Source organism: Setaria italica, chromosome III (genome assembly GCF_000263155.2).
Source record: "Setaria italica strain Yugu1 chromosome III, Setaria_italica_v2.0, whole genome shotgun sequence".
NCBI classification, from domain to species: domain Eukaryota; kingdom Viridiplantae; phylum Streptophyta; class Magnoliopsida; order Poales; family Poaceae; genus Setaria; species Setaria italica.
In genome coordinates this window covers 34289754-34312672 of record NC_028452.1, presented here as the reverse complement: position 1 = coordinate 34312672, position 22919 = coordinate 34289754, and the positions used below count along the sequence as shown (strand labels likewise).

The following is a 22919-nucleotide window of genomic DNA, read 5'->3' as shown; positions in this document are numbered from 1 at the left end:
GCCTAGAAAAACTTTCATATAACCCCGTGACAATCAGTTATTGAATTATATTCTCCATCGAAAGTGCTGTATTTGTAAAAGTAACACACTGAAATCACAGTGCTTCCAATAGTTTTCACGAAACTCTAGTATTCAAAATATGCAATATACACTATAAATCATAAACCCTTGCACATCTAAAAGCAGGTAACTTAGTAAGTGAGGGACAATAAAAATTTTAAAATAACCAACACGGTAACTTATAATAACTAGAAAAATAATCTCTGTTTGACCATCGTTAATGGCATATAGAAGACATGTGAACCTTGACACCTATCAGGAAACAGGATCCATTGGAGGCCATGAAACAAGGCCCATGCAGAGACAAAAAGTGAATGCATGCACCACATCATGCAGTGCACCAAAAGAATCATAAGTTGAATACAACCTACATTAGAAGAATGGATCAGTAACTTTCCAAGCATATGAAATTCCTCAACTGGGCCATACAAATTATTGTCAAGCATCCTGCGTCCTTATCTCCCTAATATTGTGAGCATCACTGCTGAAAAGCATCGGTTACATCCTCCTTCAGCGGATCATGTTGCTGTCCTAGGCACTCAGCTCAAATCATATGATCTGTTTGGTAGAGTTCCAGCTCCAAAATTTTTTTTAGATCTGATCATCTCTAGCTCAAGAAGTTCTTAGACTTGTAGGAGTATTGAAGATACCTAGTTAATCTATTTTGTTATCATTTTGGACTAAAGACTAAAGTAAATTATATCACTTTGATTTATCATACAAAACCTACAATTCAGCATGGATTATGAGTGCCCAAGGGCACATTCCATTCCGTTTGGGAAGGACACAGCCCCGCTCGGGGGAATGTGTTAATCCATCTTTAGCACTCAGTAATGATGTCAATAACCACTACTTGATCATCAGTTATTTATTTCCAGCACTACCTGACCAGTTTGCTTCTTGTTATCTTCAACCAATCATAATTCATTTATGCTGACAATTCTTCTGATAAAACTTTGTAGGAAAATTTGATTGGTTGAAGATTTTTTTAGTTGTAGACTTCTTTCAACAAACTCGTCTGGTTATTGTTTCCAGAACAGTTCAAAGATTCAATAACACTCATTGTTAAATGATTATTGCTTCTTCCCTCTGGCCCAAACATCAGGCAAACTCCCATAGTTATTGTTTCTAGGAACGTATCAGATAATCATATCTCATATATATTTATAACACAGGTCTCTATTCATTAGTATATATAATAATACTAAATCTACAGTCAGAAGGTCTGGCCAGAATAGTTCAAAGATTCAATACTCATTTATAAACAAATTATTGCCTCTTCACTCTGGCGCTAGCTAGCATGAGGTAATCTGAATTTATCAGAATTAGCTTCAAAAAACTTCAAGATGATCGTATGATACGTATACTTTCGACAAGGACCCGGTGCGGTTGTAACTAAGGGTGTTTGGCTCTAATTAGACTATGTACTAATTACAAACTAATTGCATAGATGGAGTCTAATTCGTGAGACGGATCTATTAAGTCTAATTAGTTCATGATTTAACAATGTGGTGCTACATTAACCATTTGCTAATGATGGATTAATTCGGCTTAATAGATTTGTCTCGCGAATTAGTCTAGGGGTTCTGCAATTAGTTTTTATAAATAGCTCATGTTTAGTCCTCCTAATTACCATCCGAACATTCGATATGACAGAGTAAAATTTAGCCCCTAATATCCAAACAGCCCCTAGTACTGCAAATTAAGCCGTGGCTGTGCGTGAGGCGAGTTACTGTTGAGCACTGTGCAGAACAGTAGCTATCCTGTTCACCGTCCACTGTTTGCTACTGTAGCTATGGATCCCATCCGCTTATCAGAGAAATGGACGATCCACGTTGCTTGCAGTCCTTACCCATATACTTTTGATGAAAGTTGAAAAGGTATAATCTGGCTCTTCAAGTTATTGTCCTTTTCGCATTGCAAACTGTTGTGGTTCAACACTAATCTAAGATTTTTTTCATGTTTATTACAAACATCTAGTAGATTTTTTTATTTAACGTTGAAATACTCATTGAAAACAGCAATGTTATTTCAGATATTAAAAAAATCCTGATGCTATTTTTGTTGACATATATAAGCTTTAACTGAATATCAAAGTTTATTGCTGAAATGTAAATGTTGAAGTTATTATTGGAAGAATACATATTAGATTGAATTATAAAACACATGCTTGGCATATTACCACAATGCCCGTCGTTTTTTATTAGCTTAATTTTTGTTCGGCTCCACACAAGTACGCAACTCTAGCTTTGTAACATAGGTTGAACATGTATGTATGTACAAAATCATATTCCTGCATATATGACTAGCATAGGGCCGGGGCCGGCCAATTTAAAAAGCATAGAAATTTTTTCATATATTGCCTTATGATAATCAGTTATTGAAATATGTTCTCCAATCAAGAGAACACACGTGTAGTGTGGTGTTGCTTCGGGCGTGGCTATTTTCAAAGTCATATATGTGCTGAGGGCACGTCCTGGATGGCCGGGCTTTGGGCTTTTTCTTGTCCGTGCAGCTCGGGATTTTTTTTTTGGTTACTGCAATACCTCAGGGGATTGGAGGTCCTCCTCTAGGGCCTGTTTTTCAAAAAATTTTGCATGGCTATATCTTGCCTCCAACAGTTTTTATGAAATACCGGTGTTCGAAATACAGAGCATACATTATAAAAGAAAAAAAAACCTTTCACATAACAAAGATGGTAAAGTGGTCTTATTCCATGACCAAATGACCGCATTAAGTAGGGTTAATGATACGTACAGAGCTATAAAATAAAAAAAATGTCCACCATCCTTTTGACCATCGCTAATGTCATGTGCACCTTGACACCTAACAGGAGACAGGTTGGAGATGAACATGGGCAGGGAGAGCCTATTTTCTGAACAGTGCAGAGGCAGCCAAGTAGTGCCCGTTGGGTACCATGAAACGAGGCCCTTCCAGGAGACCAAAAAGTGCACTCGATGCATCACATCATGCAGTGAGTGAGTGCACGACCAAAAAGAATCACAAGTTGGATGCAGCTTACATTTGAAGAATGCATCAGTAACTTTCCAACCATATGAAATTCATCGACAGGGTTCCACGGTATCATTGTCCGGCGCTGCCCGTTCTTATCCCTCCCCCCAAGAACCTTGCAAATATCTCTGCATAAACACATCAGCATATCCTTATTCTCCCCTTTCAAAGACCATGTTCTCCTAGGCAGTTAGCTCAAATCATATTTAAATCGTTCTTGCAACAACGATACAAAAAGTAGTTCATCGATCACCGATCGAACCAGTGGTGCAACTGCTGAAGAAAACTGATCCTACCCGAATTCGAGTTCATTCGCCTAATTATAAAACTTAGGTATGTTTATTCTCCATGAAAATTCGGTAGCTCCATCAACCGTCCTACTATTTTGTTTTGGTTTTATCAGTGCCCTCGATGATGCCACGTACACTATAGCTGAGATGCATTTCCTCTGGCTTCTGAAAAAGACATTAGATAGACAAATGACCAAAATGCCCTCAGCCCCCTGTGGCCGACTGCATTTGATCCAAAACCCGAGGAAAGTTCAGTCCTGCGTAGATACGGCCAACCTTTACGCCTTTTGTTTGCACCATTGAGGTGGCTCCATCGATAATCCAGAGTCCAGAAACAAAGGGGGGGTTGAAAGAGAAAACAAGTGGCCAAAAGAGATGGACACCGGATGAGCTGTGTTCATTGCACTCCTCTCCTGAGGCGAGAGGGGAGGCTTTGCTGACCTCCCAAGAGGCGCCTCGCCCCCTCAGACTATTCAATCGCCTTGCCTTGTGTTTTCATAGCATAAAGATGGCAATTATTGGTTCAGTTTACATGGCCAAATTGATAAAAAAAAAAGTGCTGAATTTTCTTCATCAAGTAAAAAAAGTGCATAACGTTTTTTTTTAAAAAAAAGAAGGTCATCCATGTGAGCACTAAGACTAGGCGAGTTTAAATTTCCAAACAAAAAGGGAGCAAGAACATGCCAAAACCTTGTGCCCTATATGAAGTGAAATTGGAGAGGTGCCAATGGGTCACCAGCAGTAGCCATCCTTTATTGTTGCAAGTTGGCAAGGCCAGCCACATAGATAAGGAGGGGGTATTCAGACGGTCCCCCTCCAATTGCCCATCCTTGTTGACACCACCACATCTCCTTGCCTGACCAGGGAAGCAACAGATCTCTCTCTCTCCCGGGGAAGCCATGGAGGACGAGCAGAGCCAGAGACCCGCCGGGGAGCCGGCGGCCGAGCCCGGTCCTGCGCCGGAGCTGGAATGCAAGAATGAGGACGGTGTGGAGGACCTGGAGGACCCCGAGAGCACCGCCGGCAACGGCATCAGCTCCCTGGAGCAGCCGCTGCTGAAGCGGAGCCCCACCCTGACGGCCAGCCACCTCGCCATCGTCGGCGCCAAGGTCTCCCACATCGAGAGCCTCGACTACGAGTAAGCATTATTATATATGTGTAGATGTTCTTCTTCCTCTGATCATCACCATGCTTAAGCTTTAATGGCGAGTCCGTTCTTGCCTATTCCATGGTTGGTTCATGCTTACATATGCTTGATTCCAGGATCATCGAGAACGATTTGTTCAAGCACGACTGGCGGAGCCGGTCCAACGTGGAGGTGCTGCAGTACATCTTCCTCAAGTGGGCGATGGCGTTCCTCGTCGGCCTCCTCACCGGCGTCATCGCGTCGCTCATCAACCTCGCCATCGAGAACATCACCGGTCTCAAGATGCTGCACATGGTGGGCCTCGTCCGCGAGGGCCGCTATTGGGCGGGCTTCCTCTACTTCGCCGGCGTCAACCTCGCGCTCACCTTCGTCGCCGCCGTGCTCTGCGTCGTCTTCGCCCCCACCGCCGCCGGCCCCGGCATCCCGGAGATCAAGGCCTACCTCAACGGCGTCGACACGCCCAACATGTTCGGCGCGCCGCAGCTCATCGTCAAGGCACGCTTTTTTCTTTTCTTCTTGCTGGCGCTGACTTTTCTTCCTTTCCTTTTCTGTTAATAATCTTTTACTAGTTTGTTTATTTACTGATTACTGATGACAAGAAAACCAAAACAATGGCAGATCATCGGCAGCATCGGCGCGGTGTCCTCGGGGATGGATCTCGGCAAGGAGGGCCCGCTGGTGCACATCGGCGCGTGCCTGGCGAACCTGCTGAGCCAGGGCGGCGAGGGCCGGTGGCGGCTACGCTGGCGGTGGCTGCGCTACTTCAACAACGACCGGGACCGGCGGGACCTCATCACCTGCGGCGCCTCGTCGGGGGTCTGCGCGGCGTTCCGGTCGCCCGTCGGCGGCGTGCTCTTCGCGCTCGAGGAGGTGGCGACGTGGTGGCGGAGCGCGCTGCTATGGCGCACCTTCTTCAGCACGGCCACCGTCGTCGTCGTCCTCCGGGGCTTCATCGAGGTCTGCCGCGACGGCCGCTGCGGCATGTTCGGTGAGGGCGGGCTCATCCTCTTCGACGTCAGCAGCGTCACCGTCCGCTACCACCTCGGCGACCTCCTCCCCGTCACGATCGTCGGCGTCCTTGGCGGCGTCCTCGGCGCGCTCTACAACCACGTCCTCCACCAGGTGCTCCGCCTCTACAACCTCATCAACGCCAAGGGGCGGCTGGCGAAGCTGGCCCTCGCCCTCGCCGTCTCCGTGATCACCTCGGCGGGGCTCTACGTGCTCCCCTTCGCCGTGCCCTGTACGCCCTGCTCTGCCGCCGGCGCCGCCGCCGATTTCTGCCCGACGGTGGGCAAGTCCGGCAACTTCAAGAAGTTCAACTGCCCCGACGGGTTCTACAACGACCTGGCGTCGCTCCTCCACGCCACCAACACCGACGCCACCCGCAACATCTTCTCCACGGGCACCGCCGGCGAGTTCCGCCTCGACTCCCTGCTCATCTTCTTCGCCGTCTACTGCGTGCTGGGGCTCATCACCTTCGGCATCGCCGTGCCGTCCGGTCTCTTCCTCCCCATCATCCTCATGGGCTCCGCCTACGGCCGCATCCTGGCGCTCCTGCTCGCGCGCTTCGTGCACATCGACCATGGCCTCTACGCCGTGCTCGGCGCCGCCGCGCTCATGTCGGGGTCCATGCGGATGACCGTCTCGCTCTGCGTCATCTTCCTCGAGCTCACCAACAACCTCCTACTCCTCCCCATCACCATGTTCGTGCTCCTCATCGCCAAGACCGTCGGCGACGCCTTCAACCCCAGCATCTACGAGATCATCCTCGACCTCAAGGGCCTGCCGTTCCTCGAGCCCAAGCCGGAGACGTGGATGAAGGACCTCACCGTCGGCGAGCTCGCCGCCGCCAAGCCGCGCGCCGTCACGCTCCAGGTCGTCGAGAAGGTGTCCACCATCGTCGCGGTGCTGCGCGCCACGCCGCACAACGGCTTCCCCGTGCTCGACCGGCCACGGCCGGGGGTGTCGGAGCTGCACGGGCTCGTGCTCCGGCAGCACCTCATGGCCGTGCTCAGGAAGCGGTGGTTCCTGCAGGAGAAGAGGAGGACGGAGGAGTGGGAAGCGAGGGAGAGGTTCTCGTCGACGGAGCTCGCCGAGAAGGCCGGGAGCATCGACGACGTGCAGCTGTCGCCGGAGGAGCTCGACATGTACATTGACCTCCACCCGTTCACCAACACTACGCCGTACACCGTCGTGGAGACCATGTCCGTCGCCAAGGCCGTCGTGCTTTTCCGCACCTGCGCGCTCCGGCACATGCTCATCATCCCAAAGTTCCAAGGCCTAGAGGTCAGTGAAAAGAATTTTTTTTGGGCCAATTTTCTTCAAATTCCTAGTTTTGTAGAAGTTCGATTCATTATGATTTCTTCTACTAAGAAATTGGTGATGAATTTTCATTTCATTTTGATCATTTCAGATATCTCCGATTATGGGGATCCTGACAAGGCAGGATCTGAGGGCGCACAACATCCTTGGTGCCTTCCCTCATCTGGCCAACAAAAGGAAAGTCCACTGAAGGTCCGAGGCACCATTTTTTTGCAATTTTCATGTTCCCTGGATGCATCCAAACAGAAAGATCCAGCTGCTTGTAGTGCTACCAGATTCTTTTTTGCTCTGTTCTGTCCTTCTCTGTAAGTAGATTGAGGGTTATTTTACTCCTCTTATGAGGAACTGTGTGAATAATTGCTTCTCATGTACAATCACACCTGCACTTCTCCGCTCTTCCACCGATGTAATCAAAAGGGAGCAAACACCAATGATGCAATACAGAATTTTTTTTTTCTTCGAGATTTTTTCAAAATGTTTTTGCTTCACTCTTTCTCTTCGATCTGCGCCTCCTTGCAAAAGATTCTTTGATGTCATTTTGGTGGGTCGGTAAACATGAAAGATGACTTGGACGTGGGAAGCTAAAAACTGCAGCTACTGAGTCAGTGACTGTGGGGTTGGATGGCTAAATCCTAAGGGGAATACTGAAATTTCTCAGTTCAGAGAGGCTTCCCTGCTTCAGATTTGCTGGCACATGGATTCCTGCATTTTCTTAGCATAACTGACCCTGAGCTGCAAATCACATGTTGGAGTGCCAGGAGCAGTGGAACCTACAATCTGTTCTTTTGACCTCAAGTTATCCGTTGACATTTCCAGAATGCGAGGAAGCAGATTCATACACCGTTTTCCATTTGAAATCAACAAACACGTTTTTGCTTTGTTGTAGGAACCGTGAGATTCATGTGCCAAATTGCGAGTGTCCTGTTGATTCAAAAAGTCCTCCTATTAGGTGAAACTTGTACCAACCAAAGTTGCTTCAAGCCCTTCTAGGCTTTTGCATGGCTGGGGAACACTCTCCAATGGCATGAGTTGGAGGGAATGTATGGTTTGGATTTAGATCACTGGCGTGTAAAACAGTAAAATGGCCTACACTTCTACTGGCCATGCTGTCAGTCCTTCCAACCAAATTATGAAAAGCAGGACACATTGATTATTAGTCCGCAGCGACCAAGTAACTGAAATTTGCTGTCAAACATCTGTATTTTCACCACGAGATCCATGTGAGAACAATAATGTCAACGAAACACTTGTATAAATGAATATCTTTGTGAATCAGAATGCATAGCTACAGGCCTATCAGATGAGAGATCCTACAGTCTTCTTTCCTTTCAATCGCAACCGTATGAACTGCTCATCCAATACTCTTGGTTGGCCTCTGCTTGCTCACTGACCTAGCCGATCACAGAATTAATAAAACCCTAGCCTGAACCTTCTAGTTAATGGCAAGCTTTCGTGATCGAGATGCTGAGGGATAACCAAATAGATAAGTACCATTGAGCTTGGAGGCCACTTGTTCGCGTATCAGTAGTGATAAATTTTGATAGTGAGGCCGTCACTATCATTTTTGTAGCAATCAACCACACCACTTGCCATTTAGCATATGCCAGTGCTAAAGATGCAGGTTCTGATGTTTGGGTTATATTTTATAAATGGAGTGCCCTTTAAGCAGACGGCATGCGTTGATATTTTGCTGAGAAGTTCTATGCATTTTCAACTTCCAATTAGAGTAATCACTTTCAGATCGAACAAACGACTTGTGTTCTAGTAAATGTAAATTCCTCTCCAAGTTCCAGAGGTCAGTTTCTTCATTCTTTTTGTAATTAATCTGGTCAAGTTTTTCTCTTAAAAATTGCAAGGATTCTTAAAAATTCAGGTTCCTTCACAAAAAGAACACTATGATGAATGGATTTCTTTCTTCTTCTTTGTTTCAGATATCTCTGATTGTGGGGATTCTAAGTTCCAGACAAGGCAGGATCTGAGGGCGCACAACATCCTTGGTGCACTGAGGTGCACTGAAGGCACGAAGTACCATTTTTGGCAATTTAATGTTCCCTGCATCCAAACAAAAAGGTCCAGCTGCTTGTAGCTCTACAAGATTCTTTTTTGCTCTGTTCTGTTTCTCTCTGTAAGTAGATTGAGGGTTATTTACTCCTCTTAAGAGGAACTGTGTGAATAATTGCTTCCCATGTAAAATCACACCTGCACTTTGACCAATGTAATCAAATGGGAGCAAACAGCATTGATGAAATACAGCAACATTTTTCTTTGAGAGTTTTTCAAATTCTTTTTGCTGGATCCTTTCACTTCGTCACCTCCAAGAGATTTCCAATTTGCAAAACATTCAGGCTGTCAATTTGGTGGGTAAACCGAAAGATGACTTGGATGTGGGAGGCTAAGAAAACTGTGTCATCTGAGCCAATGACAGCGGGGTGTGATGGTGAATTCCTAAAGGTTGCAATTTTTCGTAGTATCCCTGACCCTGAGCCACGTATGACAACTATGCATCACGTTTGAGCAAATGCCCTCATCTTGGAGTGCCTAGAGGCTAGAGCAGTGGAGCCTATACAAACAGTTCCTCCGTGTCGACCTCATTTACATTTGAAATCACCAAGCACGTTTTTGCTTTTGTTGTAGGGAGCGTGAGATTCATGTGCAAACCATGACAATTAGTTTACTACTGACATATTGCAAGTATCTTGTTGATTCAAAAAGTCCTCCTATTCGGTGAAACTGCTACCAACCAAAGTTTCTACAAGCGCTTGCCCTTCTAGGCTTTTGCATGGTTGGCATAACCCAATGGCGTGAGGTGGAGTGAATTATGCTTCGGATTTTGCTCATCGTCTTGAAAGGGATCGTCGGACCATCTAAGACCTATGGGCTCCAATGTCTTACAATTTTACCTTCCATACTATCAGTCAGTCCTCCCAACCAAATTATCGAAAGCAGGACACATTGTCCGCGGCGAGCAAGTAACTGAATTTTGATGTCAAACATCTGTATTTTAATGACCACGAGCTCCACGTGAGAACAATAATGTCAACGAAACACTTGTGTATACGAAACAATAAGTTCTGCTATACCACTTCTGGAACACTTCACGAACAATATTGAAGCAAATTGGTCTGTATTAGCAGTAGCAGAATATTTTTGATTGTACAACTGATAAATAGAAATGGAAAAAAATAAAATATTAGGTGGGGATTTAAAATGAATTATTTTTTGTCGATACAGCCTTTTGTGTCCCTGATGGCAACTAAGTTTGTGCTACATTCAAAGCAGTTAGATCCAAAATTCCATCGAAAAGCCTCTTATTTCCTCCAAAATACTAGTTGAAAATTTAAAATCTATTGAAAATACAAAAAAAATTACCATATCCGACAAGGACACTGGATTAAGTCAAATATTTTGCAATCTTTTGATGTGTGAACAATGATGTCAATAAAATATCGTCTGAACATCTTTGTGAATGAAAATGCACAGCTGTAACCCTATTAGGCGAGAGATCCTACCGTCTTCCTTCCTTCCAATCACATCAATATGAACTGCTCGTCGAATGCTCTTGGTTGGCTTGAGAAAATTCTCACGACATTCTTGTGTAAATTGAGCTTTCTAAGCATGAAAAGTATTTGGGGTCCGCAATGGAGACACATTTCTGAATTATTTACTGATGGATAGTAAATTCTCATGGAGTGGTGAGATCTTGATGATGGAGAATTTTGTTTCCTTGTTGAGATTAGTTTGGTCGTGATTGGTTGCAAAGGAGGGGCCATCCAGAATGGATGGGTTGTACCGGATGGTGGGAGGCGGGATAGAGTGATACAGGGAGGTTTGTTTGGTTGCACTTTACTGTCGTCCTGAATCACGCGAGGTGTTGTTTGGTTGTACTGGATGGATCGTTGTCGTGTATGACAAGAGACACCAGATCGTGTTTGGTAGGTTGAATGGGAGGAGATCGGAGCACCCTAGTACCATTTTGGTAAGGTTACCACCAATGTTCATGAACATGAGCTGTTTTGATGTTACAAAGGCTGATCCTGATGAACTACTTCCAAAGGCAACTAATTACCACTAGCAGTACAGTACTAATAATAAATTGTAGCATAACTATGATATGGAGCCAACTAAATTTATTTGCCATCTTTTTCGAACCGATAGTAGCTTCTTTGACATCTTCATCACCAATGGACTCTAGGAAAGATGCAATTGCCTCCTCTTTGGAACTAAAACTCTTGTAGCAATAATTAGGATAACCGGTGACACAAGTTACCCAATTTGCATACACTCCAGGCTTCCTACCTCGGTACACAACATACCAAGCCATTGTGCCTTATAAAGAAAATAAAACTTGATTCAATTACACAGGTAGATGTATGATAAAAGAAAATGTGATATAGTAAGTGTTGGCCTCAGATTTTATTTTCATCTTCCCTTGACCTTGAGCTTGGAGCATCAGTGACACAAGAGCAATAGCAGACCAGAAACAGTAGCACATTGGCAACAGAAATAGTAGAACAGTGCCAACAGAAAAAGCAGTAACAGCACATCGACAATAGATCAGCAACAAGATAGCCAGAAATAAGTAACATGCAGTACCAGTTGGCAACAACAACAACAATATCATAGTCTCTCACAAGCTCAAGGTCATCTGATGGTACCCATCTACATTTAATTGGGCAAATATTCCAATCATCATAGGCATAGTTTCTTACCTTAAATAACATATGTTACCATCAAAGGCAGAAGAAAGCAGCCAACATACATGAAAGATCAAAGAAAGATGGACTCACCAGGATAGTAGACAGTAGCAGTGAACAACAACAACAACAACAATGTCATAGTCCCTCACAAGCTCAAGGTCACCTGATGGTACCCATCAAGGTTATCAGTTTAGTGCGTGCAATTTGTTGGCATGTGTATATGTGAGGTATGGTACCTTGTGGGACTCTAAGGCCATCTGCCCTTTCAAGAGCATCTGACAAAATTAGAGCATCATGTGTAGATCCCTCCCAACCAGCAAGCACATATGTGAACCTGAGATCAAAGTCCACTGCTGCCAGTACATTCTGAGTGATGGTGTGCTTCCTATCTCTAAAGGCAGCTTGCATCTTCAAAGGAACTCTAGCTAAGACATGTGTCTTATCAATTGCTCCTATGTAATCCTAAAAATAAATATCCATATTAACAGGTACCATATGGGTAAGGTCAGTTTGTTTACAATTAGGAAAGAGTCACCAACCTTGAAATATGGGTTCCATCTCTTGCTGCCAAGGATTCTAGGATGGACACTAGTGGATGGTGGAACAATCAACTCATTTCTCAACTCACTAACTGCATACAAGACTTGATGAAAGAACCTACTGATAGTTTTAGGTGACCTCCTAAATGTCATGTTAATGACCCTGAACCTTTGGTTGTGTCCAACTACATGCAAGAACATTGCAACTTGTTCTTCAACAGTGGCATGGATGCTATCCATAACCAACTCTCTAGACCGAAACAAATCACACAGTTGGAAAAAAGGTGCCCTCCTCATCCTTAGTAGGTTGACACAATGGACATCATCAGATTCATAAATGAATCTGATGTTGCTATTCCTCTCTCTGTCCCTCTCTGTCATGGGTCCATAGGTAATAGATTGAGCCTCCTCACCTCTTCTTCTAAACCACATGAAAAGCCATGTAGCAACAGCAACAACAAGAGCAGCCGCAGCCCGACATCTACCTTGCAAGTCCATGTCTAAGAATACAATACAGTGTTTATTAGAGCTCAGTAGAAGAACTTGAGGTCATGTTGTTAAGCAAGCAAACATTCAGAAGTACATGTTATCCTAGACGCGGTTGCCACACCCGAAGGTGCTCCTCCGATGGCAAGGATTCATCATCGACCTAGGCACTTTGCTCAGTTCAGTACTACGGGTGTGATTGGTTGCAAAGGAGTAAGCCATGGTTCAAGAACACAAAAAATCAGATCAACAAGTATACGTGACAACCATAGATCCGCATAACAAACAACATAGGGTTCATCAAAACCATAAATGCAGATACAGAACAACCATAGATCTGTATCAGAAACAACCTAGGGTTCATTGACACCAAGCAAGATGTACCGTCGCAGCACCGGTGGAGGCACAGGGTGCCGCCGGAGGACCTCGACCCACCGGGAGGATGATACAAGAACAAAAAAAAATCAGATCGACCTCTATATGTGACAACCATAGATCGCATCACAAAGTACCTAGGGTTCATCACAACCATAAATCCAGATACAGAACAACAAAAGGAGCGCACGGATCTGAGAGAAGAAGAACCTAGGGTTCATCGACACCAACCAAAATAAGACGAATCAACAGATCAGCGCGGGAAAGGGGACGAAGCAGCGTAAGAGGAGGGGGAGATGTACCGTCGCAGCACTGGCGGGGGCACAGGGCACCGCCGGAGTACCTCGATCCACCGGCGAACCGAGGTCGAACAGGAGGAGGGAGAGGAAAAGGCGCACCAGGGAGGAGGGGAGCGAAGACAGTGGTGGGAGGATGGGAGGTCACCGTAAGCCTCCCGCGCCTTTAGCCCCGGGACGGCGCTATCTCCCGCGCTCCGCTGAAAAATTGCTGCCAGCATCGCTTCATCCCGGCTCACGAGCGAAGGAGCCCTCTGGGCGGACGGGCCAATGCGTGATGGAATGGGAGAAAGGAACAGGGGGTGCGGTGTTTCGATTCCGGAAGGCCAACCGAACACGCGAGAGTGCATGGGAAGGTTCGGGACGGTGCAGCGGACAGTACCCTCCGGCTACCAATCACACCCTTTATAACTTATACTACTATACAGAGAAATGGTTTCCACCGCTGGCCTATCATCGCTGGTTTTAGCTGAACCGGCGGTAATTCTTTTTCGCCGCTGGTTCTAGAGTAAGTGGGCGTATGTAGTGGCCATTGAAGCCGGCGGTGAAAATCATCATAAGTCGATTTGCTGCTATAAATCCCCAGACTACGACAGATTCCAACGATGATGACCTCAAACATTTCTTTCAACATCTTTCCAATGAAAAGAACACATTGCTTTGCTTTGCCTTGCCTACGGCGAGCAAGTAACTGAATTTTCGCTCCAAACTTCTATATTCAGTATCTTTTGTGAATCAAATGAACAGATAAATGCCTATCAGGTGACAGATTCTACAATCTACTCAAGATACGTTCTCCATTTCTCCAATGTCTCTGCATGCTCACTGACTCAACTCACGAGAAAAATTAATCAAACCTTCGAACCTTCTCGTGATGGCAACTGTTTTGCCTATTAGGAATAACCAAATGGAGTACCAATGAGCTTGGATGCCACTTGCTTATCAGTACAGAAAATTTTACAGCAAGAAACAGGGCCATCACTTTCAATGCTTGATTTTGATGAGACATTAAACGACGCGTATGTGCTTTGCTTGTATACTTTGATGTGTAACAATCTGAACAACCACCCCACTTGCAATTTAGTTTATGCCACTATTAGATTATGCTTTGATTTTTTTTTCATTCAAACGGAGTATAGATCAAGAAGTTTATTTGTGTTCATCATTCACTCATAAATATCTGCAGTTATTGTATTAGGGTGGTCATTTTCAGAGGTAGAACTGATCCATGTTCTGGTAGACCTTTTCTTCTTTGGAGCACGTATACGATAACAAAGCCGACCTACATGTACCGTCAATTCTCATAAGGCCTCAGTTATTACTACAGCTGGGGAAAGCCGCAAAGGTTTCCCATGGATGGTGGTAGATCTTATAGCATCTTTAGTAAATCAAATTGATGATACCATATGAATATATTTGACATCTAATATTTATTAGAAGAAATATATTAACTTGAATTTTTTTAGGACATACCTTTTTGCCAACCCAATATTAACTAACTTGTTTTAGAATTTGTAAATATAGAAATTTTAAAGATGAGCATTGAAGCACACTCCCTCAATTCACATGTATAAATAGACACTCATAATACCGAATTCGTTTCTTTTTTGTTCAGAACATTGTAGACACACAGACACTCCTATACACATGCACACACATCCATGCTAGCAAAGTCAATAGGTGTTTGTACTGCTGTTCACTGATAACCAATAAACATGCAAACCAGGAGAGTTGATGGTGAAATATCATCCTGCAGGGATTCTCGGCCGTTGTCTTAAATGAACTTATTAATCAGCCTAGTATGGAGTACATAATAGAAGAACGGATCTATTGGATATAGAGGACAGTGAGCACACATGAAAGCAACCTCAGACTATAGTAATGTGGGAGATATTTTCTCCCATTGAGTTAATTAAGTATACTTATCTTTCGGTGAATGTCAAATCATCCTCTAGTTTGTTTGATATTTGCAACTTGGTTGTCTGGAAAGTTGCGACACCAGGTCTGTTCTACCTGATTGGTTTTACTACAAATCGAACAAGTGCATGAGTATATATAGCTAGCTAACCTTGGTTCCACTGTGATTCTAAAGAAGATTGGGGCAGGAGGGTAAAACTTATTCATTTTGAGTGGTGGTGACGGTATTCATACCATCAGTCCATCACTGCCAACTCCATTGTTTTAACATTTCAAGTAGCAGAGATGACTAGAGCTAGTGGGAACATGTGTGTCCAGAATAACAGCAACAGGGAACTGGTATTATGTCTTCTTCTGTTAGGAATGAAATAAAAAGAGAAGAAGCGCCATCGTATTTTAGTGGGGCAAAACATATTCACTTGGTCCCAAAGAAATTGCTTTAGTCCTATTCTATCCTCTCAAATTTGACCGAGAAGAGTATTAGTATTTATGACATCAAATAGGTATACTACAATGATACCTACTATTTGCCATCACAAATATTGGTATTTTTAACATAAACTTGGTCTAACCTTAAATGATTTGACTTAAGATAAAATTAGAATAGAAAATGGAGGGAGCACATTTTTCCTATTTGGAGAAGCCTAACTTATAACATTGGTGGAGTTTTCTGAAGCTGTTCAGCCTGTGGGCCATTCTGAATTTGGGTCTGACACTAATGCCGCACACAGTGGCCCAGCATATAAAACCTGTCAGTCGCCTAAGGTTGAATTCTCTATTTTCTTGCAAGAATTAAAAAAGAAGAATTCTCTATTTTGGTCTAGTGGTCCAATGGAGGTGCGGAGGGAGGAAGCTGCCAAGCTGGCACTGGGCGCCAGTGCGCCACGATTCCGGCAAGGCGGAAGCGAATGGGCTGCAAGCCCTGCAACCGTACATGGGCTTTGGTGGGCCTGTCTCTATGTAAGCTGATTTCGGAACCATGGCATCACTCAGATTAGTTTCAGAAACAGCCCAATGTCCATTGCATGAAGCAAAAGATAACGAGAACTGAAATTCTTCACAGAACTGATTCTCTGGCCCAACGGGGAGTTCTCTGTAGCAAATAGCAATTCGCAGGGAAGTCATCAAATCCTTCATGCTTCCCTTCAATAAACCCAGGCTCAATACAGTGCTATATCACTTTGTTCTCTACTGCCATTTTTGACAGTTTCAATACAGTGCTATATCGTTTATATACACATTTTAGATTTCCAATTTTTTTCTCGCAGCTGTTCCATGAGGCATAGAACAAAGTGAAAGCTGCAATTCCCAAGAGTCCAAAAGAAACTCTGCTTTGGTAAACCCAGGCTCTGCCATTCCATCGCCATCCACATCCAACGGCCACCAGTCCACCACCACCATGGCCGTCGATCACTTAACCTAGCCCCTGCTCCTCCTCCCGCTGCAGCTGATGGCCCGCGCGAACTGCGGCACGCAGCACCGGTTGGCCTCCTCGGCGAGGCGCAGCGAGTCGGCCCTGGAGAGGTCGCCGGGGCCGTCGCCGTCGTCTTGCGGCTCCCGCAGCAGGTCGCCGAGCTTCCTCATCTGCGGGGCGGGTGGCTTCAGGGGCTCCGCCTTCAAGATCGCCCCCAGCGTCGGCAGGTTCTTGTTAGCTGCGTATGGCGCGATCCGGCTGGTTTGCGACGAGAACGATCTTGCAGGGGTCAGATCTGACGATGCAGGAACCAAAGGCACTACTGGTTAAATGGAACGTCTGAAATTTTTAGTACAAGTCATATCTGTGGCCAGATGGTTCTCATTACCTCCATTGACGCTGTAGAAATCATCCTCGCAATCCGATTCCAACCAAGGGGTGGCTTCAAAGAACGTTTCATCTCTGCTGCTACCTGCAAAAGATTTAGTGAGGCAAAATGCAGAGGCAATGATCACAATTCAGTTTGGGCATGACCATGGCAGTGACATAGAATGGGGCGCGGCTGGGCGTTGCTGAAGCGCCGCTGAAGGCGACAGTGTTGCCCTCAGCGAGCATGCGGCCCACCACCACCTCCGGCCCACCAAAATGGCCCACTCAGCGAGCATGCGGCCCACCACCACCTCCGGCCCACCAAAATGGCCCACGAGGATGTCATCTTCCTCCTCCAGTCGCTCCTGTGCCGCTGCTCCCCTCCTCCTCACCCCCGCGCTGCCCTCCTCCATCGTCTCTTGCGGCTCTCGCCACCAGATTTGCCGCCACCCAGAGCCTGAATGCTCGCCGTCACTCCCCCGCCTCCTCTGCCACCCACCGGCTATCCTCCACCACCTGCGGGCGGTGGCTCCTATCACCTCACCGCCCCGGCCACAACCCGTTGCCGCCGCCCAAGACCCTTCCTCTACAGCCGGAGGTCATAGGAGACCCCAACCCTAGCAACCCGAACCCCAAAGCCCACCCCGAACCCTAACCCTACTGACGCCGAGCCCCTAACCCCTCCGCCACTCTAACCTGGCTCCGCCAGGACCTCATCTCCATGGGGAGGGGAGGCGGCGCACTGACGGAGGAAGAGGAAGGAGCCAGATGGAGGAAGAAGAAGGATCCGACAGGTAGGACCCGTGGACCTATCGCTGGCAGGTGGGACCGTTGCATATGCGACAGATAGTTATCTATGCGACATATAGTCGCGGCGCATAGAATGAGAGGAATCGAACAATCACTAGTTCAACCGTGGAAAACGGCAGGCAACCAAATCATGATCACAATGCGGTCTAGGCGTGAAAGAGCGGCCGTGTTTCATGATGAGAATTCGTTTCAACTGCCAACGGAGATAATCGCGCACAAATTTGTGGAGGACCTTATCTCTGTCTCCTCTAATAAAGGCGAATGCAGCGCACATGTGTTTGCGCCACTTCTCTTAGCATCATTAAGAGATGCAGAGGAATGTCAACATTTCATCTACCCCAAAAGGATAGCATGATGATGGTTTCCTTTAATATGGGGCCGGATGCTTTTTGGCATTGAAACGTATGGAAATAAATCAGCATCATGTATGCAGTTATCTGGTTGTGAGGTGGTTATAGTGTCCTATCAAGGTTTGGTTCTGGTTGTCCTGAAAATCGCAGATGATATTTATAAAGCGTGTACAATGCGAAATTGCGAATGTATACCGCGTAATGCAAGCCAAAATTATAAAAAATTTAAAATCAATAAAAACTGCTATTTAGGGTCCAGAACTATGAAATATGATAACATATATGTAAATGTGATTGACAGTTGGCTGTCGGAATCATGGCCAAGCAGGCTACTGCTTTGTTGTACACACGTGGCACAAATCAGTGGCCCATTTTACGACACAATCAGTGCACAAACTGTTGGGATTTGTTTAAAACATATGAATAATACCTGAATTCATTAACTTCCTTGATACTCCAATGTGCTATAACTCTGTTTAGTATAATCGCGACAAAGTTTCATAACAAGCATATGGTTTCAGCCAATTGCTGTAAGAAATGTGGTTGTGACCTGAACTTTTTCAAGCAATACCAAATACGTACCATGCTGTGTTCGTAGTTGATCATTCAGCTTTTTCAACTGCTGAAATCTCCATACTTTTTCTTATCCTCGACAAAAAGATACTGCTTTGTTAACATTATTATTCTGTTCTATTATTAAGAAACGTGGAAGGAATAAATTATTTTCAGATTAATTAGTTTGCTTATAAATAAACGAAAGTGCTTTAAGATTGTTGCAAACAGCCCTTTCGAAATAAACTAAGAAACATGGAAGCACCATATTAACGAGCCAGCTGAATCTTAACCTCTGATTCATTTAATCAAATTTTAGAAATAAGTGGTATTTTCATTTCATAATAATAGAACACTGTATCTGTATCATTCATAAGCAAATTTAAAATACCATTCAGAAAAATCATTCCTACACCACCGCAATAGCACAAGCGTGCATACTGAAAACATTCCTAAAAACGCAAGAACAAAGAACACCTCATGATCCACACTACTGCACAAGAACTGAAACACTGCAGGTAGATAACATTACCTCCATCGATATCTCCGAAGCCGGTATCTGGCACCACCTGCCTGCTGTTGGAGCCAGCTCCTCCTCCATCAATGACCTTCCTCTCTCCATTCTGCCATGGAGCAGCGGAGCCCTTCTTGGCCTTGTTGGAGCTCTTGCCTCTGCGAAACCTCATGCCTCTGTGTGCTCCGTACCTTGGACGGCTACTATGCAAGGTCAAACATGAGATGATCTCACAGGAGAAGTGAGCTAGAGAGAGAAAGAGAGGGAGAGAGGGAGAGAGAGAGAGAGAGAGAGAGAGAGAGAGAGAGAGAGAGGACTAGTTGACTCAGAAGGAAATTTTATACAATTGAGTGGCTGAGTGGACCATTAGGGTTGATACTAGGCAAAGAAGCAGGATAAACGGATCTGACTCGTGGTGTGTGCAAGAGATGAGATGCAAATAGATATTATATATGCATATATACATATATGATTCTCACTTTGAGTGTGTAGGAGTTGCAGTTTGGGCAAGGCATGGGAATGGGATGGAGCATGAGAACATGGATGGGTATTTATGGTTGGATGCCTTGGAAGCTAACCAATCATTCTGGAAGAGTATGTGGACATGGACTGGGAACCACTTCTGAATGTGGTGCTCTTAGTAGGGACCGGTTCAGTTCACTGAAAAATTGTAGGATGAACTGACCGTGAAAAGGGTGCAGGTTCACCGAGGAAACTATTGCAATGTTGCAACTTTGCTTTTTTTTTTTACTTTTTCTGGAGGAAAGGAACCTTTTTTTGTGCGAGAAAGAAACTCTGGATTTTTGGTTCGTTCAAAAAAGAAACTCTGGATTTTGACTCTGAACATTCTGAAACTGCAAACCCTTGTATGACTATGTGTACATATGAGGTTGTCCGGACCTCACTGGAATTTTTGGTATCATGAAAGCTAAAATTTCCAATTCCCCACTTCTTTGGAACTGTTATATGTCCTGCTCATCTTCATAACTAAGATTTCGGAAAGCAGGTGATCATCACTGGTCCAAGGACAATCTGATTGAAGTCGATAAGTACCTTACACTTATACGGAATCTTTTGAGAGCAGATTACTCTGAAAATGAACCAAACAGAAAGACAGGCAAAGAATACTTGGAAAACACATACATATGTACATGAGGAAACAAAGAAAGATCATGGATAGCTATTTAGAGATCATCCAACAAGAAACTAGATGAAACCATAGCGCGCTCGCAACAAATGTTTCCTGAGCCTATAGTGCAGGAAGCAATGTAGTAATTGTTATAGAACGGCATCACCGACTTGCACAAAAGTACTCTGGCAAAGCTGACATTATCTGCTAAGCTAGTCTCTGAGGCATGAGGTTCACACAGATCCTGAAATCTGGGCAACTCTATCTGTGAGGCAAAGGGAACCTTGGAAATGTTCACCTGGCACACGTTCACATGATTCGGCAGCAAGTTCTCGGACAAATCTGCAATGTATCCCATGCCATCACCGAGCATAGAAAGACCCCCAATGTTGCTCCTCAGGACCTTAAACCAAAATCTGGGATCTGGATGGTCCTTGAGCAATCCTCCGACAATCTTCGCTCCAAAGAAGGACCCGTTCAGTTTCCTCGCAATCGCCTTGCCTGCCCTCACCAGCCTTGGATTCTCCTCGAGATCCCTGCCTGCAAACGCGTGCGCCTTGAAGAAGAACCAGTACTCCGGGATGGGCAGGACCTTGAGCACGATCGGCTCCACCGTTCCCAAGGTCGAGACACGCCTGTTGTTCGTTGTGAAGATCACCTTGCTCCCCTGTTCCGCACACCTCAGTTTCAGCAGGAGCTCTTGAAGCTTCTGCTTCCTGCACATGTCGACGCCCTCGAACACGACCAGGAACCTCTTGTCGTGGCAATTCCTCTTGATCCACTGCAGTGGGTCGTTCAGACTTAGCTGAGCATCACCAATGACATGTTTGGACCGGATGGCAACTGCTGTGCCTGTTTCCCTCGTCGCCGCGATAGCATAGGTACATGAGAAATTGAAGAACATGATCACAGAAAAGTGCCTGCGCACCCTGTCATCGTCGCAGGAGTGTTGAACCAGGGTTGTCTTCCCGACTCCGATAGCGCCGACAATCGGAAGCACATCCAGCCCCCCCGGAGAGCGACCTTCATTGTTATGCAGTAGGAAGTTGATGATCCTCTGTTTCTCCACATGCCGACCGAACATCTGGCCGTCGATGAAGATGTTTGTAGGCAGGGGCCGGCCGATCGGATTGAAGCCTTGAAGGAGCAAGATGAATTCCCCAAGATCACCAGAGACCCCTTGCAAGCTCTCCAGAACCCTATCGACCTCATCGGCGGCACCGATGAGATCGCAGCGCGACAGGACCTTCTTCATGGCACCTGCAGCGACCCGCATCCGCTTTGCGGGATTGAACAGAGACATGGAGGAAGCTTGTGGTTGTGGAAGAGGTACCTGCTTGGCATAGGAGTCCTTGTCCTCATCAAGTTCTTTCCGGTCGCCGCAGCTGATCATGTCGAGCAGGTACCGGCCCTGGTACTCGCCGTCGATGAGCTCCGAGAGCCACTGCAGGACGCCGTCGTTGATGATCTGCCGCGCTTTGGCCTCCTCCACCGCGCTGTGGATCCTGACGAGCATGTGGCATATCCTTCGCAGCTTGGCCTCGGTGCTCTGTTGGTGGCTGAAGCGTCCTGTGAGGAGGGAGATCACTCTGCTGACGGCGTCGCCTATGACGGCAGAGACGATGGTCTCCGCCATGGCGATTTTCTTCAGCAGCAAGGGAGGAGGAGATCGATCTGGGAGGTTTTCAGGAGAGCGATCTGTTTGGACTCGGTCACTGGTCTGAGCGGAGCATAGAAGGTAACATATGTTGGCGGGAAAGCGACATGAAAGGCTCAAGTGGTGTGGCAGAGGTAGAATGGCTGGTCATTCGTGGTGGTCATGCTCATGACACGACACGGCAGACAATTTGTTGGAGGAACTCCTTCTGTGATGTCACTACTAGGCACACGCAGTAGTAACAGGACCTCACCCCCCGGTGACAACTTTGCGCAACTCATTCGGCCCAGACACGGAGGAACCGTAGGCAGCTGGGCCTCCTCAGCCCATGAACCCTCCGAACTCCCTGCCAAGACCCAAGAGGTCCCCCATGCGCGTCGTCTCTTATCCAGCCCCTGATGCGAGGTCAAGGCCATCGGCCCCACCGCGCCACGCCCCGTCGACCTTGACCTCTTAACTTTCGGAAGTTTTTTTCCCAATCGACGTCAAGTGTTTGAGATTCGTGTGCTTAATATTGATCGTCGGATGCCTAGCACCCATCCATGCGCCCCTGCCGCCGGCTTGCCGTCGGCCCCCACGGACGCGCTGCCCCACGCGGCGCTGACCCCACGCTTCTGCGGCGCCGCCGTTGGACGCGCCGGCCACTGCTCGTGACGGTGCCACCCTGCTCCCCGCGGACACACCGATCATGCCGCCACCCCTGCAAACGCGAAGCCCCACGCATGCCGGCTCCACCGATGTCCACTGGCTCCGCGGTCGCGTGCGCTCCCCGCAGGCTAGTCCCGCTGCCGTCTGCTTCTTCCACGGGCGCGCATGGCGCGCAGGTGGGTGGGCTGTCCTAGGTTGAAGAAGAACAAAAAATGACGTCTTCAAAATGTTGATCTTTTCGTAAAAAATATATTGAATCTATTTGATCGAGATGTTGAAATAGATTGGAAAAAATATGAATGTTGACCAATATTGCCATAAATGTTGAATCTAGT

The 22919-nt window shown here is 46.1% G+C and overlaps 3 protein-coding genes and 1 long non-coding RNA gene across 5 annotated transcripts; 2 read left to right on the top strand and 2 right to left on the bottom strand.

Moving 5' to 3' along the window:
* Positions 1-4088: 4088 nt before the first annotated feature.
* Positions 4089-7293, top strand: LOC101771320 (chloride channel protein CLC-a). Its single transcript, XM_004962488.3, has 4 exons — positions 4089-4500; positions 4626-5004; positions 5128-6795; positions 6923-7293. The coding sequence occupies exons 1-4, from the start codon at positions 4262-4264 to the stop codon at positions 7019-7021; spliced, it is 2385 nt and encodes a 794-aa protein (XP_004962545.1). The 5' UTR covers positions 4089-4261; the 3' UTR covers positions 7022-7293.
* Positions 7294-8200: 907 nt separating this feature from the next.
* LOC111256625 lies at positions 8201-9106 on the top strand. Its single transcript, XR_002676711.1, has 2 exons — positions 8201-8626; positions 8763-9106. It is a non-coding gene; the product is annotated as an uncharacterized LOC111256625 (long non-coding RNA).
* A 7088-nt stretch (positions 9107-16194) lies between these two features.
* On the bottom strand, positions 16195-20042 carry LOC101770930. Of its 2 annotated transcripts, XM_012844896.2 has the most exons (4): positions 19630-20042; positions 19169-19350; positions 16944-17027; positions 16195-16850 (listed from the first exon to the last, which is right to left on the bottom strand). In XM_012844896.2, exons 1-4 carry the CDS (start codon positions 19689-19691, stop codon positions 16561-16563), a joined length of 618 nt encoding a protein of 205 aa, XP_012700350.1. In that variant the 5' UTR covers positions 19692-20042; the 3' UTR covers positions 16195-16560. The 2 variants fall into 2 exon arrangements, with proteins under 2 accessions (XP_012700350.1, XP_004962543.1); XM_004962486.3 differs by having other exon boundaries at positions 19169-20042.
* A 256-nt stretch (positions 20043-20298) lies between these two features.
* Positions 20299-22052, bottom strand: LOC101770127 (disease resistance protein RGA2). The gene has a single exon (XM_004962484.3). It carries the CDS (start codon positions 21913-21915, stop codon positions 20335-20337), a length of 1581 nt encoding a protein of 526 aa, XP_004962541.1. The 5' UTR covers positions 21916-22052; the 3' UTR covers positions 20299-20334.
* Positions 22053-22919: the final 867 nt, after the last annotated feature.

Coding starts and splice junctions, on each gene's coding strand:
- LOC101770930 (XM_012844896.2), bottom strand. CDS start 19,691: ATGTTCTCATGCTCCATCCCATTCCCATGCCTTGCCCAAACTGCAACT. Junction 19,351..19,629: donor GCAACTCCTACACACTCAAA/GTGAGAATCATA, acceptor CTTGCATAGTAG/CCGTCCAAGGTACGGAGCAC. Junction 16,851..16,943: donor TTTCTACAGCGTCAATGGAG/GTAATGAGAACC, acceptor CTGCATCGTCAG/ATCTGACCCCTGCAAGATCG.
- LOC101771320 (XM_004962488.3), top strand. CDS start 4,262: ATGGAGGACGAGCAGAGCCAGAGACCCGCCGGGGAGCCGGCGGCCGAG. Junction 5,005..5,127: donor CGCCGCAGCTCATCGTCAAG/GCACGCTTTTTT, acceptor AAACAATGGCAG/ATCATCGGCAGCATCGGCGC. Junction 6,796..6,922: donor CAAAGTTCCAAGGCCTAGAG/GTCAGTGAAAAG, acceptor TGATCATTTCAG/ATATCTCCGATTATGGGGAT.
- LOC101770127 (XM_004962484.3), bottom strand. CDS start 21,915: ATGGCGGAGACCATCGTCTCTGCCGTCATAGGCGACGCCGTCAGCAGA.